The sequence below is a fragment of the Lissotriton vulgaris genome, chromosome 7 (assembly GCF_964263255.1).
Source record: "Lissotriton vulgaris chromosome 7, aLisVul1.2, whole genome shotgun sequence".
Lineage (NCBI taxonomy): Eukaryota > Metazoa > Chordata > Amphibia > Caudata > Salamandridae > Lissotriton > Lissotriton vulgaris.
This window is the reverse complement of record NC_141695.1, coordinates 1750117948-1750136063: the sequence shown is the minus strand read 5'-3', so window position 1 is coordinate 1750136063 and position 18116 is coordinate 1750117948. Positions and strand designations below refer to the sequence as shown.

Below are 18116 nucleotides of genomic sequence, written 5' to 3'. Positions count from 1 at the left end.
TAAACGGCTTCGAGATCGAGTTGGGTACCATGTACTCAATTCTATGGATGAACAAGAATTAGCCCGATCAGCGGTATCATGGGCCGAAAATGCAGACATATATAATGATGACACCGTAGCACAGACATTTCTGAACCTCTCCCCCGACGAACAGAAATTAGCAGGGGTATATATGATTCAGCACCTTCTCATTAAGTACAGAAAACATTATTCCGATCCAGGTCCCTTACATGAGACACTAGAAGCACTACTGATGGATAGATGGAGAGGCTTAAGCACTAAATTAGTTCAAATAATTCTAGAACAACGACGCAGATATGACACCTTTGTAAGTCCTGAATATGTTCCCGCCCCACCTCCAGAAAGGAAAATGTACCATATGCAGTGCGGGGGTGGTATTGAAAGTCAGAACCCCTTGCGAGAAGTGCACCCTGTTATGGGTGAGGATAAAATTTTGAAACGCGTGTATGTACACACGCCTCTAACTAAATTAGAACTGTTAGAAATGAAGAAATTAGTACCATGCCATGATAAAGACCCTGCAGGTTTTCATAGAGAGCTCAAAGACATGTTACTAATGGGGGACTACACATATGATGATATCATGAAAATGTTGAAAGTATTATTGCCTACGGGTATATTCGAGAAATTAAAGGAAAAGGACTGGGAGGTGGGAGACGCAAAGATTGCCTGGGCAGAAATAGAGGATGAAGAAAAGAAACGGGTTCCAGGGTTAGGCCTTGGGGACAAAACTAAAGCATTACCAGGTTTAATAGTACAGGTCCTGCCCAGATTATTGACAACTAGAAAGGAGGATTGGGATGCAATCTCGTCCTGTAAACAGAAACATGATGAAGATACTAGCGACTTTTATTCAAGATTCGAGAAATGTTTTATTATCAATAGTGGCCTCCAGCCAAGTAGCGAGTCGTACCCACATCTTTTTGTATCAAAGTTAGTCGAGAATTCCCTACCGTTAGTTAAAAATAGAGTGTATAAAGTCGAGAGTACATGGCAAGCAAATACGCCATCCCAGATGTTACAAATGTTACAATATCACCAGAATAGAATTAGGGAAGAACAAGATCAGGAACAGAAGCGCATGAAAGACACGAAAATGAAAATGTTAGTAGCCCAGACGGTCCCATCCGACAGTCACAGGAAAGGTACGACCCAGACAAGTCACGCTGCAGCTCCTGTTAAAGGGACATGCAATTATTGCAAGCAGCCAGGTCACTACGTTCACGAACGTGCAGTTCTAAAACATAACATAGCGACAGGTAAAACTAAAGAGAGACCGCATCCGCCTAGACCAGACCATAACCAGCATCAGTCTACACAGAATACACAGCCCATGCATGCATCCGCACAGACAGCACAGACCGTAGCAGTACCACAGCCACAGCCCATTGCTGCAACTCAGCAAGTCTCACAACAGATGTATCAGTATGCCCAGTCTGCTTACCCCGAATATTCCCGATATACATGAAACAGCCTAGAGAGGGAAGGTGGCTTGCCTCTTATCGAGATTCCTGTAGATCAAGAAGGTCCTTATGTACACAGTCAGGTATTGGGGAAAGATAGAAAGTTTTTAATTGACACAGGGGCAAGTCGCACTACAATAAGTCATGACGAAGTTCCAGGGGCACCCCTCTCAGGCTCACAAAATGTTTCCCTTGGTTTTTCAGGACAACCTATTGTAAATGAAGTATCAGAACCAGTTCCCCTGGCTGTGGGTCCATTATCACGCGTTACAGACCTGTTACTAACAAAATCATGTCCGGAAAATCTGTTAGGAATTAAAACACTGAAGGCTCTAGGAGCTATAATATGCTGCTCCCCGGAGGGGGTTAGACTCTTTCTGCGGGATTTCAAGGGTCATTACGTCCTTCGTGAGTTTGACGTCAGATTGAAAAATGTACCTGATTACTTGTGGGCAAAAGGCCCAACTGATGTAGGATGTATGCACATTACACCATACCGCGTTACCCTCAAGGCAGGTGTTGTATTACCCAGAATCAGACAATACAAGTTACCACCCGATGCTGTAGCGGCTTTACTGAAAATCATTGAAGAGCTCATTGCCCAAGGAGTGGTCGTCGAGACCGACTCCAATATCTGTAATTCACCCATCATTCCGATTCTTAAACGTACTGATCCCAATGCACCGCCAGTATATCGGCTGGTGATTGATCTTCGAGAATTGAATAAATGCATTATCCCACAGTATCCTGTGGTCCCCGATATATCATCTCTCTTGACTGCTATTGATTCAGAAGCGACGTTCTTTACTGTAATTGATCTCAAGAACGCCTTCTTCAGCGTGCCTATTGATCCAGAGAGCCAATATCTCTTCGGATTCTGTTTAAATGGACGCAGTTTCAAATTTTCGCGCGCACCTCAAGGATTTACAGAAAGCCCCAGCATCTATAGTCAAGCACTGAAAAGACAACTAGATTGTATTCAAATGCCAGTTAACACCGCTTTACTACAATACGTCGATGATCTGCTGATCACCGCACGAAGTGAGCCCGAATGTGAAAAAGCATCACTGACAGTTTTACATTTCCTGGCTGACAAGGGACACAAGGTGTCTCCTTCGAAGCTACAATTCTGTGTTCAGCAAGTTGTGTACTTGGGTCACTTGCTGTCCAAAGTGGGGAGACAGCTCACTCCCGATCGCATTCAGTTAATTGTGAACATGCCGCAACCCAAGACACAAAAGGAAGTGCGGGCCTTCATAGGCCTCACCTCGTACTGCAGACAATGGATTCCCCAGTATGCATTTCTAGCTAAACCACTCATTCAGTTAACGACACAGGAGGCAGCGACTTCGACTGTCCTCCCTTGGACTCAGGAACACACACAAGCTTTTGAAGAATTAAAGAAAGTTTTATGCCAAGCACCAGTTTTAGCGACACCATGTTACAGCAAACCGTTTACACTTTTTGTTACAGAACGTGATGGCACAGCGTTGTCTGTCCTCACTCAAGACCAAGCAGGTTCACATAAGCCTTGTGCTTATTTTTCTAGTACATTGGATTCAGTAGCTCAAGCACTCCCTGCGTGCTTAAAGTCAGTAGCAGCAACAGCGTTAGCAATAAGACAAAGTGATTCAATTGTTTTAGGTCATCAGTTAACAGTTCAAGTACCACATTCTGTAGAGGTTTTGTTAAACAGAACCCAGACTCAACACTTAACTATAGCACGACTGACAGGTTATGAATTAACACTATTCCAGCCACACATAGAAATCAGACGTTGCAGCATCCTGAACCCAGCAACACTGTTACCTACAGTTATGACAGATCCAGCTCCGCATGATTGTATAGAAATAATTAATGCAGTAACTAAGCCTAGACGAGACTTAACAGATGTCCCATTGACAAATCCAGACCTGACACTTTATGTGGACGGTTCATGCATGAGAACAAGTACAGGAGAATTAGTGGCCGCGTACGCCGTGACCACTGAAACTGAAATTAAAGAAACACATCGTATTGACACCCTGTCTGCTCAAGCAGCAGAGCTCATCGCTCTGACCCGAGCTTGTATTCTAGCCAAGAACAGAAATGTTAACATATACACAGATTCCCGCTATGCCTTCGGAGTTGTACACGACTTCGGAGTCCTCTGGCAAGAACGAGGTTTTCTGACTTCTCATGGGGCCAAGATCCAACATGGCCCCCTCATTCAAGCACTGTTAGAAGCAATACATTTGCCCTCGGGCATATCAGTCATGAAGTGTAAGGCACATACTAAAGTCACAGATTCTGTTTCCCAGGGTAACGACCTGGCAGACCAGACAGCAAAACATACAGCACTGACTCACACCCAGACTACTGATGTGACAAAGACAATAGTTCAGACCCAGTGTATGGCAGTTAGAGATCCCGCCCTAGATGTAATTGATATCCAGACACATGCTACTCCAGAGGAGATAAAGAAATGGACTGAACTAGGAGGGATTCAGACAGATCAAGGTTGGGTGACGAAGGGAAAATCTATATGGTTTCTCCCCGACTCAATGGTTCAAGTCATGATAAATACAGCACATAGTCCTGCCCATCTTGGAGAGAAAGCCATGTTAGACAGTTTACAGAACCTCTGGTACAACAAACACTTACGAGCAGCAGCAAAACAGAAAGTGCGTACTTGCATGATCTGTTGTCAGTTCAATCCAGGTAAAAGCGTCCCTGTTGAGCAAGGTGGATTTCATCCTCCCGATCACCCTTTTGAAGTCCTCCAGATGGATTATATCCAGATGAATAGCTGTAGAGGATTTAAGTATGTCCTTGTAATTGTTTGTGCTCTGTCCCGCTGGACCGAAGCATACCCAGTCCCAGACTACACTGCTCCGACCACTGCCAGACAGTTGGTTCGTGAATTCTTCCCACGGTACGGTTTGCCCCGTGTCGTGTATTCAGATAACGGACAGCCGTTCTCGTCCGAGCTGATGAGACAAGTTTCCCTCTTGCTAGGATATCAGTGGAGGTTCCACTGTGTCCGACATCCCGAAGCAGCTGGCCTTGTAGAAAGGCATAATCAGACACTAAAGATCCGTCTTGCCAAGATCTGTCAGGAAAAAGGGGTCGACTGGATAGTCGCCCTGCCCGTGGCACTATTCTACATGAGAATGGTCGCCCACTCGAGATCAGGGCTATCCCCGTACGAAGTGGTCTTTGGCAGACCGCCGAATATGTGGGGGACGCCCGTTCCGAAAAAGATCACTGATATTGATTGTAACATGTTGACAGATTACCTTGCCTCCTTGATGTCTGCACTCCAATCATGTCGTTCACAGGTTGCCGCAGCCTTCCCTGACAACACCGATGTAAAGGCGCATGAGGTCCGTCCAGGTGACCTGGTACTCGTCCGGAATTTCGACCGGAAAAGTCCGCTGGAGCCCCGCTGGAAGTCTCCGAAGACCGTTCTGCTTACCACCAGGACCGCCGTGAAAATCGAGGGGAGAAAGGGGTGGGTCCACACGAGTCACATCAAACTATGCAATGAACTAAAAAACGGACTGAAACAGGACTCTGACTCGTCCACCCCCACCAAAGACTGTGTTGAAGCACAAGACGTTACTGTGCCTAAAAGAGAAAAGACTCCTCAAGAACTTTACCGAATGAAGCTTCGATCTAGCAAGTCAGACAGTTTAATTGTTTAAGTCCTCCCTTAGGTGAATCGGTTAAATAGTTTCTGACATGTATCCCCTAGATCGAGTTAGAGAGAGAGAGGAAAAGAGAAGAACATATTGCAAATCACTTCGTAGTCACTGCATAGTGACACTAATAATCATGTTTATTCTGAGTATTCTAATTATTATTGCCAGCATTCTGCTCCCTATGTACTGGCCTATTTTCAGGCGTGAACAATCTGCTTACAATGTCTCTGCTGAACACACTTTTAGTGAACTTCCTGCACATGAACTCTCTTACAGACTTGCGCTGCGCAACAATACATTCATTAGTATGTTACACCATTCTCATCAGACAAATAATGCTACAGACTGTTGGATATGTGGCCGACTCCCTCCCTACCAGAATTACAAGGGAGCTCTGCCTCTCTTTCCGTACCCATTCACTCACAATGGCTCCTGTGGAGCATGGTTTAAAATAATTAATTCTTTAGATCCTGATATTGCTGTTTTCGATGGGGGCTGGGTTTGGGGAAACTTGAACTTAGTCCTGCTCAACGTCTGTTATCCTGATCAAGACGGACTTCCCACTCGAATAGGAACTGATCTAGAAAATGAAGTATATGGATTAGGTAATTACACAATTAGCCTTATGATCCTCACTGTTGAATCTGAAACTGCTCCAGTTTTGCCCCATATGTTAGTACTACCAGTCACAGGTGAATTATGTGTTAGCAAGAAAGGTTCAGTACACGTAGGTCATAGTAAATGCACTACTGTGGTCGAGTTCAGTGACCATGGTAAATCGTCTTTTAAAGCTACCAGTCATTCCTACTTTGTTTGTGGTCATACCGCATACATACGTTTGCCCCCAGATTGGGATGGTACCTGTTACATTGCATTCCTTCTGCCACCTGTTTTCCTAGCTCCTCCTGATTACCATAGAAATACGAATCTAGCACCGAATAGACCCAAAAGAGATATTCCCCTTGTCGACTACACAGAAACGGCATGGGAACAGTACACTGATTTCAATAAAGGATTCTTTTTCTTCCTAGGACCTGTCCAAAACAGTAAATTAATACGCAGATTAACGAGAACACTCGAAGCAGTAGTGAACGAAACTGCCTCCGCTCTAGGTAACTTAACAGAGGAGCAGTCTGCTATACGGACTGTTGTCCTTCAAAATCGTCTTGTGATTGACGTCATCTTGGCAGATAGAGGTGGAGCTTGTAAGGTCATCGGGTCAAGTTGCTGTGTTTTCATTCCACAAAACGCACCATCTGTCTATCAAGCTATCACCCGTTTACATAAAATTGCAAATCAGATACATCAGAATCCAGGCACCTGGACTTGGTCCGGTTGGTTCTGGACTACGTTAACAGCTTGGGGATGGAAGATCTTATCGTTCCTAGGCATTGGCCTTGTTATAGTATTCAGTTGTTGCCTGTGCCTGCAGTGTGGGCCAGCGATATGTGGACTGTGTGCCACATCCTGCATCGAGCATTCCAGTTGCCTCTCAAACAGTCAAAGAAAGAAAGACGAACATATAATGCTACAAGAACAAACTGATCGATTTATGAGGATCGATATATCATGAAGGGTCCGTAGGGAACAAGGAGGGAATGAGGTAATATAAATTTTATGGTCATGTTGTGTTCCCTAGCGAGTACCCCACCGACTCCATGTACGAGTTAAAAGTGCATGTAACTTCCCTCCTGTACCAGCTATGAAGACGCAAATACATTTGCGTCCAACGTTAACTTGTCCTCTTTCAGACCCACCATGAATGGGTTTGATGGTCCGTTCCTAAATATGCTATGCCAACGTCTTTTTGAAGTGTACTCCTACGTTTTTCAGCCTGGCTGAAAGTAGGCCCTGAATCTCTGCCACCGAGCCTCTTTTCTGGCTTCTGACTGCGAGGGCCTCTGCCCAAGCAGCCCCCGTACCCGTGAACTCTGACTTACTTCTAGCGCGGCCCTCCGTGCTCAGCTCAGCCTGCTGCCTGCCAAGATTGACTATAACCTTCGAGTTATCTGTTTTCCTTTCCGAAGATACATTCCAGCCTGCTAGCTTCAGTAAACATCCCTCCCCAGCTACAGGGCTAAAGGGCCGACCTGTCTTTATGCAAGTAATTCATAGCCTCTGTTGCCATGCTTCCATGGAAGGCCCCATGCCCCCACGCTTCTCATACAGACACTCAGGCGCTTATACACGCACTCACAGCAAGTATAGAATAGCTTCTGCTCTAGAGACCTTTCTGCCCAGATAGCTTAGTTCCTAAACATCAGATATCAGATATGATAGAAGCACAAGTTGATCTGACATGCCAGACTTCTGTCTCTTTTCGCCAGTGTAAATGTCAAGTCCCCTGCACCCCGTCTATCACACGTCATGCAGCTGCGCGCGCATCCAAGCTTCCGATTTCTGCTGACATTGCAACATTCTGTTAGCACCACCCCTTGGTGCCACCCACTTGCGTCACCTATCAGTGACGTTTCTAGCACACACGCCTAGTTTACGCCTCTTGATGATGTATTAGCACCACGTGTATACTGTTATCTTGTCTTCTCTCAGCTGTTACGCCTCTTACATTGAACCTTATGATGTAAATCAAGTATATAAGCTATGTATTGTCAATAAACGACGGCGCGCTCATCTATCCCTTCTGACATCCTGTGTGGTGGTCAGAACATGATATCCTGATTCCTTTATGAGGAATAAAACCCTTAGAAACTCTTACACCACGGACTCTGTTTTCCTTCATTTCGATTGAGTTATTATTGATTAAGTACTTACCTGCATAGAAATTAAGAGAGTAAATTAATTATTTACATCAAGTGAAAAGCTGCCTCTCTTCAGTATGAGTGAGCTGCTTACAAAGTGTGAGCCTTTGTTTCCCCTCTGATGCATTTGCTTCTAGGTGTGAGGAGACTCCACAAAAGGAGGCCTGAAGACCCCTCAGACTCCCTTTGTTATGGGCTCAGCAGGAGTCTTAAATAAGATAGCCCGCCCCCCCCCCCTTCTGCACGGTGTTGTTGATCTAAAGCAGACAACAACCGCTGCTGAATGTGTCCCGATGTTTGAAAATTACACTGGGACGAATTCAGCACATTATTCCGTGGTGCCCAACTTCTTGGCACGGTGGACGGCGTCCACCCTGGGAAAATAGTGGGTGGACGCCGTCCACCCGCGAGTATCCCCGACTCTTGCCCTGGTGCCGGCCCTCGGCCTGTGCGGGCCCCCGTTGGCTGTGCGTGTCTCTATGCGTGCGCCTGTGGCTTGGTGTCTGTCCCTTCAGAGAGCCCCACGCGTGTCTTTGGCTGGCCCCCTTTGTTTGTGCGTGCGCCTGTGGCTGGGTGTCTGTGCGTACGCCTGTGCGTGGGTGTCTGTCTGTCCCTTCAGAGAGCCCCACCGTGCGCCTTTGTCTGACCCCTGGTGCGGTCCCCTGTGTCTGTGCGTGTGTTGGTGTGTGTCTGTCCCTTCAGAGAGCCCCACCGTGCGTGTGCGCCTGTGGCTGACCCCTGTGCCGACCCTCGGCCTGATCTCCTGTCTTCTTCTCTCACAGGCTTCGCCTTCCCGGACTGGGCCTACAAGCCCGAGTCCAGCCCCGGCTCCCGACAGATCCAGCTCTGGCACTTCATCCTGGAGCTGCTGCGGAAGGAGGAGTACCATGACGTCATCGCCTGGCAGGGCGACTACGGCGAGTTCGTCATCAAGGACCCTGACGAGGTGGCCCGGCTCTGGGGCGTCCGCAAGTGCAAGCCCCAGATGAACTACGACAAGCTGAGCCGGGCCCTGCGGTGAGTGTCCTCCGCGCGTGGCCCAGGCTCTCGCCAGGTCCCGTGCCCCCCCCCCCGGGGTGCACTGCTTATGTCTGGGTTCACGAGTAAATCTGTTCCAAAAATACTTTTCCAGTTTAACCCATTTATTCATTTAATTCAATTTTTCTTCCTTTATTCATGTTTCATCCAATGTTCTCGTAAGTCCCACCGCTGCCGTACGGGCTTTTTTTCTATAAAGATGGAGATTCACCCTTCTTCAGAACACGTCTAAGGTCATTTCGGGCACTCTATGACTTCTTCAGTGGCAACTACAAAAAACAGATAATCTCCGGCTAGTGTGTCCTGATGGTTTCAACCTGCACCACTGAACGAATAAGCCGTGCTCCATTCGACTGACTTCAAAACAAATACAATTCAACCCATAAAACTTAAACAAAAAAACTGTTGTTTTGCTTTACTGTGCTGCCCTTAGCGTGCCTTACTTCTCTAGTGGCATTCATGTTGCCCACACTCCACACTGTGCCACTCACGGAAACATATGCGCACCCTGACTCCGGGACCAGGGAGCTCCCTCATTTGTTGCGCACGGTTCCCCTGGGGTGTCCTGGCGCTGAGCACTCCCTGCTGCTTATCAATATGTATTTATTTATTTATTTATGATATTTAATTAAGCACGAACAATTGCCCTTGGGCGTCTCGGCGCTGCGACTTCTGCAAAATTCTCCCGAGCTAGTTCCTGAGGGTTTGCTGATTAAACAGCCAAGTTTTTAGCATTTTACGAAATAACCAGAGAGAGTGACTGGTCCTGATCGACTGGGGTAAGGCATTCCACAGTCTAGGTGCCGTGACCATGAACATTGGAAAGTGTTACTGTGTGAAAAGCCACGTTTTCAGCCCCTTTCGGAAGGAGAGAAGATCTACTGCGTTTCTTAAATGGAATGGGAGATCATTCCATGCCTTAGAAGCGCAAGTGATAAAGCTCCTGCCCCCGCACCCCAGCTGGCTTTTTTAATCGGGGGAACTAGGACTTGTTTTGCTTCTGCGGACCGAAGAGTCCTTCCAGGAACTTACCACTTCCATTTTTGCCTCAGGTGGTTGGGGCCTATTCCATTGAGGGCTTTAAAAGCCACGCAGAGGGCCTCAAAACGCACCCTTTGATTCACGGGGAGCCAGTGTAGTTGTTTTAACTCATTCTTTACAGAGACACATTTTGGTGTCCCTGTCAGCAGTCTGTCCGCTGCATTCTGCACGATTTGAAGCTTCTCAATGTGCTGTTTTTGGGCATTCAAATATAGACTGTTATAATAGTCTAGCCATGCCATAATGAGTACCGTGAACACTATCCTAAGACTACCTTCAGGAAGAAAAAACTCTATTTTCCTTTTAATTCTGAGTATTAGGAAATGTGCTGATACCACTGCACTTATGATCGCAAAACGTAAGCTTATTGCCCACAATCACCCCCAGGTTTTTTGCTTTCCTGGTGGGAGGGAGGCAGATACCCAGTTCTTCTGGCCACCAGTCGGGCGTCCGTAAGTTAGGGTTATTCCCAAACATGATGACCTCTGTTTTGACTGAATTTAGTTTTAGGCAATTGTACGACATCCACCCAGAGATGGCTTTCGTACAATCGTAGAAGCGAGCCCCTGTTTCCTTCTCTTCCCCGTCCCTAAGTAACAACACTATTTGAGTGTCGTCCGCGTAGTAAGTAAGTTGAAAGCCAGAGGATCTTATCAAAACTGCCAAAGATATCACATACACGTTAAAAAGCGCCAGGCTTAAAGATGAGCCCAGTGGCCGCCACATGGAAGAGAAAACGGGTGTGCACCTCATTGTGCACTTTCACTTCACGCGCATGCGTGCAGCGCATCCACAGGGTTGCACGCAGTATTAAGGAGCCCGTGAGCATTAGAACCATGAGGCGTAACAACCAGGTGTGCACTCGTCTTTTGTGATGTGTGCATAGAACTCCCTGGTGTCTGCCGTAAGCAGGCACACCCCTCACTGGCGCACACCACAACCCGGAGACTCCAGCTCTCTGCCTTCTCTCATACAAAATGCTGTCCCTTGCTACTTTTCCCTCAGCCCAGGGAGGTTCTCTCCCAGCGCTCCAGTTTTGTGTTAGAAAAACTCAACACATGAACCTGCAACCACAGTGCAGCTCACGAAACACTGGTTCACCCAGGAGCTCACAAACGGAGCGGAGAACTGGGCACAGTGACCGGATGTCTGCTGCGGCTTGAGATGTATACCAGAAGTGCCCTCCGACTTCAGTAAGAATATTACAACGAAAAAGAATATTCTAGACTGGAATATAGGTGCAGTCCACGGGACAGGCTCCAGTCTAAAGCGTCGGCTGCAGAATCCCAAATATCACAGTATACAGGCATATGATGAACACAATCTTACGGCGGCTCCGCCGACCCTGGCAGCAGCCGAGCCGCCTACAGTTACACAAGAGCTCTGTGCACCTCCCGGCATGAGGTCACTGCAAAGTCTGCCGTGCAAGCATAGGAAAGATGTGCATGGGGAAGCAAAAGCAAGACGCGACCCCCTGGCAGCGGTCACCCACACATTAAAGCCTCATTGGACGCAGGCGGCTGGTGGGGAGGACTTGTGGGTTCTTTAAATCTGTCATCACAAAGCACCTCAGATGCACAGGACGGCTCTGTGGTGTGAGTGGCTATGCACGGTTCTCAGGTGCCCCGGGCAGATCTGCAGGAGGGTCTGCTTAGAAACTGAGCTGTCCAGCTCTTAGAAAAGGGCAAGGAGGTTACCTAAAGAGAAAGAAATGCAGGCCTGTCACCCTGCCAGTTCTACCCCTCCAAACGTTTGATGCTCAGGAGGGTTCTATATGGAGAGGAGCTCTGGTTGGTTCAGGGAGAAGTTTGGGCTCTTTTACATAACAAAGGTTATGGGTTTCAAAAGGAAATTGGCCGAGGCCTCTTTTCAGTGTGCTATACTACTAAGCATTGCCTTTTTATGTTCCGGAGACTCCCGTCTCGACGACGGGGAATGATTCAGGCATGTGAATCTATGAAAGCTTCCAATACTGGAATACTACAGTTTTGCAATCTTTCTGGATTTGCTATGCTGTGCATTATTCCGTGGTCTTGTGGTTGGGTCTGGAATCGTAGTCTTTCCTTTCTTTTTTTTTTTCGTAGCCCAGATGAGTGTACTTCCTGTGACGTCGGTACGCTTCCTGCGGAAGCTCCCACCTTTGGGCGCCATCTTCAGATTCTTTTGTCCGCCGTTGGGTCTGGATTGTTCCGAAGGGGCTCCAGAGTTTTGGAGAGAAGAAGACGCAGGAAAGCCGAATTTGCAAGAAAAATTCAGAGAAGACGACGAGCAAGGACGGCGAAGGAGAAGGAGAACTTCTTAAACTTCAACGTCCAACGGAAGATGTGCGCACAGGGAGGGGGCCCCCTGAACACGAGAAATGGACAACACACCGTTTAGATTCTGCCGTAACTGCCACCACAAGTACGTGCAGAAGGACCAGCACCCGGTTTACGACCTCTGCCTACCGGTCGATCACGAGAGCAAGGACTGCAACACCTGCTCCGCCTTCACGCTGAAGACTCTCCGGGTTAGAGCGCGTCAGAGACGAGCCAATTACAGTATGCAGGGCAAGGGCCAACCACCGTCCCTTCGAGACCTGGGGCTATTGGGCAACGAGGAGGACTACGTCGCCGAAGTAGAGACCGATAAGAAGACTTCAAAGGAGGTAGGAGAGTCGACGACCCCTAACCCCCTGAAAGACCCCCAAAGGTCTGAGCAGGACCCTCAAAGAATGGAGTCAAAGTCCACGAAAGGAGCACTGGCGCCAAAACCCTCGACGGCCGCAGATGCATCTAGGGGCAAGCAGCACAGCGGATCCTTAGATAAGGACTCCCAGATGGCAAAGACCGGCGAAAAGCCAAGGTCGTCGAAGAACGTCCTCGAAAAGGAGCGTTAGTCTAAGAAAGACAAGGATCGACGCCGAACAGGCGGCCGAAATGGAAAGGAAGAAAAGATGGCTCGAGGCAGAGATGGATAACATCCTGCAGAGGAAAAGGGAAATCGATGAAAGAATGAGGAGCTTAGCGATTGTCGAAACAAAAAACGGTAATCGTCGAAGTGGAAGAGGAGGACGACTATGAGGCCGAACAGCCGCCGAAAAGTCCTGAGAACCTGGACCAAACCGAGGAGGAAGCCTCCTGCTACGAGGAGGAGGGGGACGACGATCTACGGACGATCCTCGGCTCCATATCCTCGGGGGCACAGGACCTGGAGTGGCAGGACCTCGACGCCGAAAATCCAGAAGAGGGCGTAGACTTGTACCCTTTGAGGCCTTCGCCGCCAGACTACATTAGGGCCTACAATATCGCCATAAAAAATGCGCCAACAGCTTTTGGATTTAAGCTGGATGAGAAGCCGAAAGCAGACTTCCTCTTCGAGACCCTGCTCCCTACACAAGCTAGGAGCCAGTACCTCCCCATGCTGGACAGTGTCATGGCCCAGGGAAAAGAGGCGTTCAAAGAACCGGCAATCTGCAGGTCAGTGACGCCGAGAACAGAAAAGAAGTACAAGCACTCCTCTAAGGATCCTCCCTACATCGGAGGATCTGTAACGGCGGACTCCATCATTGCGGCGTCAGCCAGAAAAAGGGCAAATGTGCCAACAACAACAGGGCCACCACCAGACAAGGAAAGCAGGAGGATAGACCTAACAGGGAGGAAGATAGAGAGAAATGCGGCAATGCACTGGCGCATGGCAAACTTTAACGCCCTGCTAAACAGGCACCAGCACCAGATTCTGGATGAAATCGGACAGCGGCTGAAACATCTACCAGATGAGTGCCAACAGAGGGCTGCACACCTCATGGAAGAGGAGAAAAATGTGGCAAACTCTTGCCTCAAAACAGCCTTGGGCGGTGCGGACACGTCCAGCAGGCTGATGATGTTGGGAATAACGGAGAGGAGACAGGCCTGGCTCAGGATCTCAGGCTTCAAACCGGAGGTGCAGAACAACATCCTAAGCACCCCGTTCAATGGGGAGGCACTGTTTGGGGTGCCGGTGGATGAAAAACTCACCCTGCTCAAAAAGGAGAACGAAACGGCAAGGTCCATAGGGGCCTTACAGTTCAGGGGCACAAAAAGGGTACTCCGTCTCGGAGACCGAACGGAAGGGGGAAACCAGCCTGGAACGTCCCACTAGGCCTTCCAGCAGTCCAACCAGGGGGACAGCCAAACACAACAAGGACATCAAAAACAAACCTGGCACTACCAGCAAAAGGGCCAGTCCTTTCGCGGGAGGGCGAACGGATGGGGACAGAATAAAAGAAGGGGCCACCAACCCACCTCTAAGTGACTCCCCCATGCACTACGTGTCCACCCACGCAACTCCTCCGGGGGGGGGGGGCACGACAAAACGAACACAGGATTACACGGGCAGAACACCGACGACCATGTAACACCAGTAGGAGGCAGGCTAAGTCACTTCTTCAGACAATGGGAGAAGATAACAGACAAGTGGATACTCAACATCATCCAGTTCGGATATTGCATAGAACTGGAAAGGACACCGCCAAACAGGAGACCAAAGAGAAGGGTGTAGTCAGGAAAGGACCTAGAGCTACTTCAAAAGATAGCGAAAGAACTCCTCCAAAAGGAGGCCATCAAACCAGTACCTTACAGAGAAAGGAACAGGGGGGTATACTCGACATACTTCCTGTTTTCAAAGGTGGACGACACACTGAGACCCATCCTGGACCTAAGGTTCTTAAACAAGTACGTAAGAACACAAAAGTTCAAAATGACGTCCCTGCAAGAGGTCATTCCTCAGCTAAGAGACGGAGACTTCATGGTCACCATCGACCTCAAAGATGCCTACCTGCATATCCCAATGAACAGGCGGCACAAACACCTACTGAGATTTGCCATCAACATAAATGTAAATGTAAATGTACATGTATTTATATAGCGCAAATCACTGACCGAGGTCGGTATCTAAGCGCTTGCTTAGGGAACCCGTCCTGGTATTCCCCTATGAGATAACCCCGGCAGGGTATCCACAAGGTGAAAGCCAGGCATCCCGCCGCGAGGGGCCGTTGTGGAGATTAAGCAAGCTATTGCCCAGAGTCGTAGAGTGTGAACCCGTGAGTCGAGAAGGCACCGGAGCGGGAATTATCGAGTCCGTGGAATTTTTTAGCCCAAGACCCGCCGAGGCGGGGAATTGAACCCTGGTCCAGGGCTGATCTCAGCTTCCGGGTCTGCCGCCTCTAACCCCTCAGCCACACTTCTCCACACTTCTCAACAGAGATCACTACCAGTTCACAGCCCTGGCATTCAGACTAAAATCTGCACCAAGGGTTTTTATAAAGTGCCTTGCAGCAGTGGCAGCGCACCTAAGGAGGGAAGGGATACATGTATACCCTTACCTGGGCGACAGGCTAATAAAGGCAAGTTCACACACAGCATGCAAGGAACATGCACAGCGCGTGACAAGTACACTGGTGGACCTGGGATTCTCCATTCACTGGGGGAAATCCTCAATAGAACCAGAGCAAGTAGAAATCTTCCTGGGGGCACAGATCAACACTATATAGAGCAGGATGTGGCCCAGGGACAAGAGAACACTGGCCCTACTGAAGGAGACGCACCTCTACCAGAAGGGGGAAGCTCTGACAGTGAAGACAGCAAGCAAGATCATGGGCATGATGGCCTCCTGCATACATCTGGTCCCAAATGTACGGCTCCATATGAGACCATTCCAGGAATGGCTGCAAGAACAATGGTCACAAGCTACAGGAAGTTGGGAAGATCTAGTCGTTGTAACGCACGCAGTGCAGGAGGAGATGTTGTGATGGAACAAGGAGAATATAACACATGGGAAGCCTTTAACACCACCGACCCCAACAGTAACCATCACCACAGACGCATCCCAGAAGGGATGGGGGGCTCACATGACCAAACTCAAGGTGCGGGCCTGTGGATTCCAGCGGATGCAGTCAAACACGTCAACTACCTGGAACTAAAGACAGTGTTCTTCGCCCTGAAGGCCTTCCAAACTAAACTGTACGGCCAGAGAGTGTTGATCCAGACAGACGAGTGGGAGCTCAATGCACAGAAAACGTAAAGGCTGTTCAGAAAGTGGGGAACACCGACAATAAACCTGTTTGCAAACACTAGAATGCAAAATGCCAAAGCTTCGCATCCAGGCAACTAGTCGAAAACATTTTGCCTACGCTTTTCCCCCAATACCACTGATACACAGGGTACTCAACAAGTGCAGAACCAGCAGCATGACCCTGATCCTGGTACCACCACAGTGGGCCAGACAGACCTGGTACTCACAGATAATGGAAATGACGCAGGGTGCACTCCACAAGTTCGGGAACAGGAAAGACTTACTCTCCATGCAAGGCGGAGAAGTCCTGCATCCAGAGCCAGAGAGCCTCAGCTTAGCATCGTGGCTCCTGAAGACTTAGAGTTTGCGCACTTGAAGTTACCTGAGAGCACCCTGAGGGTACTACGAGAGGCAAGAAGACCGAGCACACAAGGGTGCAATGCGGCAAAATGGAAGAGATTTACACTATGGTGCCACAAGAAAAAGCTACACAAGAAGATGACAAGAGAATCAACTGTGTTATCTCACACACCTGCTGAAGGAAAACCTAAATTCCTCCTCGCTGAGGGTACACCTAGCGGCGATAGTGGCCTTCACAAGAGGGGAAACTGGGAAGAGCCTCTTTACATCATAGATGGTGAAAAGATTCCTGGAGGGGCGAAAAGGATCGCACCTCCAAAAAGGATGCCACAGGAACCTCAATTTAGTGCTAACAGAGCACATGAAGGAGCCTTTTGAACCGATTCATAAGGCATCACTACAAATGCTAACTATGAAAACAGCCTTCTTGGTGGCAATCACCTCGCTGCGCAGGGTGAGCGAACTACCGGCACTAACACTACAAGAACCCTACATCCAAATACACAACAATAGGGTGGTGATGAGGACTGACCCACACTTTATGCTAAAGGTGGTATCAAGGTTCCACAATCACCAAACATTACAAATACCAAGCTTCTTTCAGAAGCCAACAACATGCGCAGAGAGGGCACTGCACACTCTGGACGCTAGAAGGGCAGTAATGCACTACATAGAAAGGACCAAGGAGAACAGGAAAACAAAGCCGTTCTTTGTGTCCTTCGTAAACAGTTGCCTGGGTAAACCAGTAACAAAGGTAACCATTGCACGGTGGATCGCACGGACCATACAATTATGCCACAAACAGGCAGGCCAAGAGCTAGCAGAGGGGAAACAAGCCCACTCTACTAGGAAGAAGGGAGCAACAATAGCCTTCCTGGCTAACACACCCATTCAAAACATATGCCTGGCGGCAACTTGGGCTTCAGTGCACACGTTCACTAAGCACTACTGCGTGGATATACAGATGAACAAGGAAGGACAAGTAGGACAAAAGGTGCTTCAACATATATTCAACAACCAAAGCTCCTCTTCCACCCAGCTGCCACAACAATAACAAACCGCTACAAAGTCCATGCACAGCATAGTGAATCCAGAAAGATTCACGCTGCAAAAAGAATAGTTTCTTACCTGTCTGTGTAGTTTTGCAGATTGAAGATCTTTCTAGATTCACTAGCGAACCCACCCACCTCCGCCAGAAAGATGAGACTGGAGAAGAAGGTGGTAATACAAGGACAAAACAGAAAACAGACACCTTGAAAGTCAAGCGGGGAAAAAGTTACTTACTTAAAAAAAAATTTAAAAAATAAATTAAAATTGCCAAAGGATTCACAAACAGAACAATCCAAGAAAAAAAGAATCCGAAGATGGCGCCCAAAGATGGGAGCTTCCGCAGGAAGCGTCCTGACGTCACAGTGAGTACACCAAAGGTGGGACGTCGACGCCCACCTGGGCTACGAAAAAAAAAAAAGAAAGGAAAGACTACGATTCCGGAACCAACCACTAGACCGCGGAATAATGCACAGCATAGTGAATCCAGAAAGATCCTCAAGCTGCAAAACTACACCGACAGGTAAGAGCTATTCGTTACAGGTAAGTAACTTGTTTTTTTACCTGCACGTACATATCCCGCAGGAACACTCATGAGCCCCTTTTCATGGGGCCGTGAGAAAATCCCCTTGTCCTCCTTCAGGGAATCTACATCAAAGCCATAGTCGTCTGCA

At 48.3% G+C, this 18116-nt stretch overlaps 1 protein-coding gene across 1 annotated transcript in view; it reads left to right on the top strand.

Annotated features, from left to right (window-relative positions):
* Positions 1-18116, top strand: part of ERF (ETS2 repressor factor) — a 163775-nt gene that overhangs the window by 119387 nt on the left and 26272 nt on the right. Inside the window, exon 2 of the mRNA XM_086933048.1 lies at positions 8709-8943. Within this exon, the coding sequence (XP_086789174.1) occupies positions 8709-8943 (235 nt within the window). The remainder of the gene's footprint in view (positions 1-8708; positions 8944-18116) is intronic.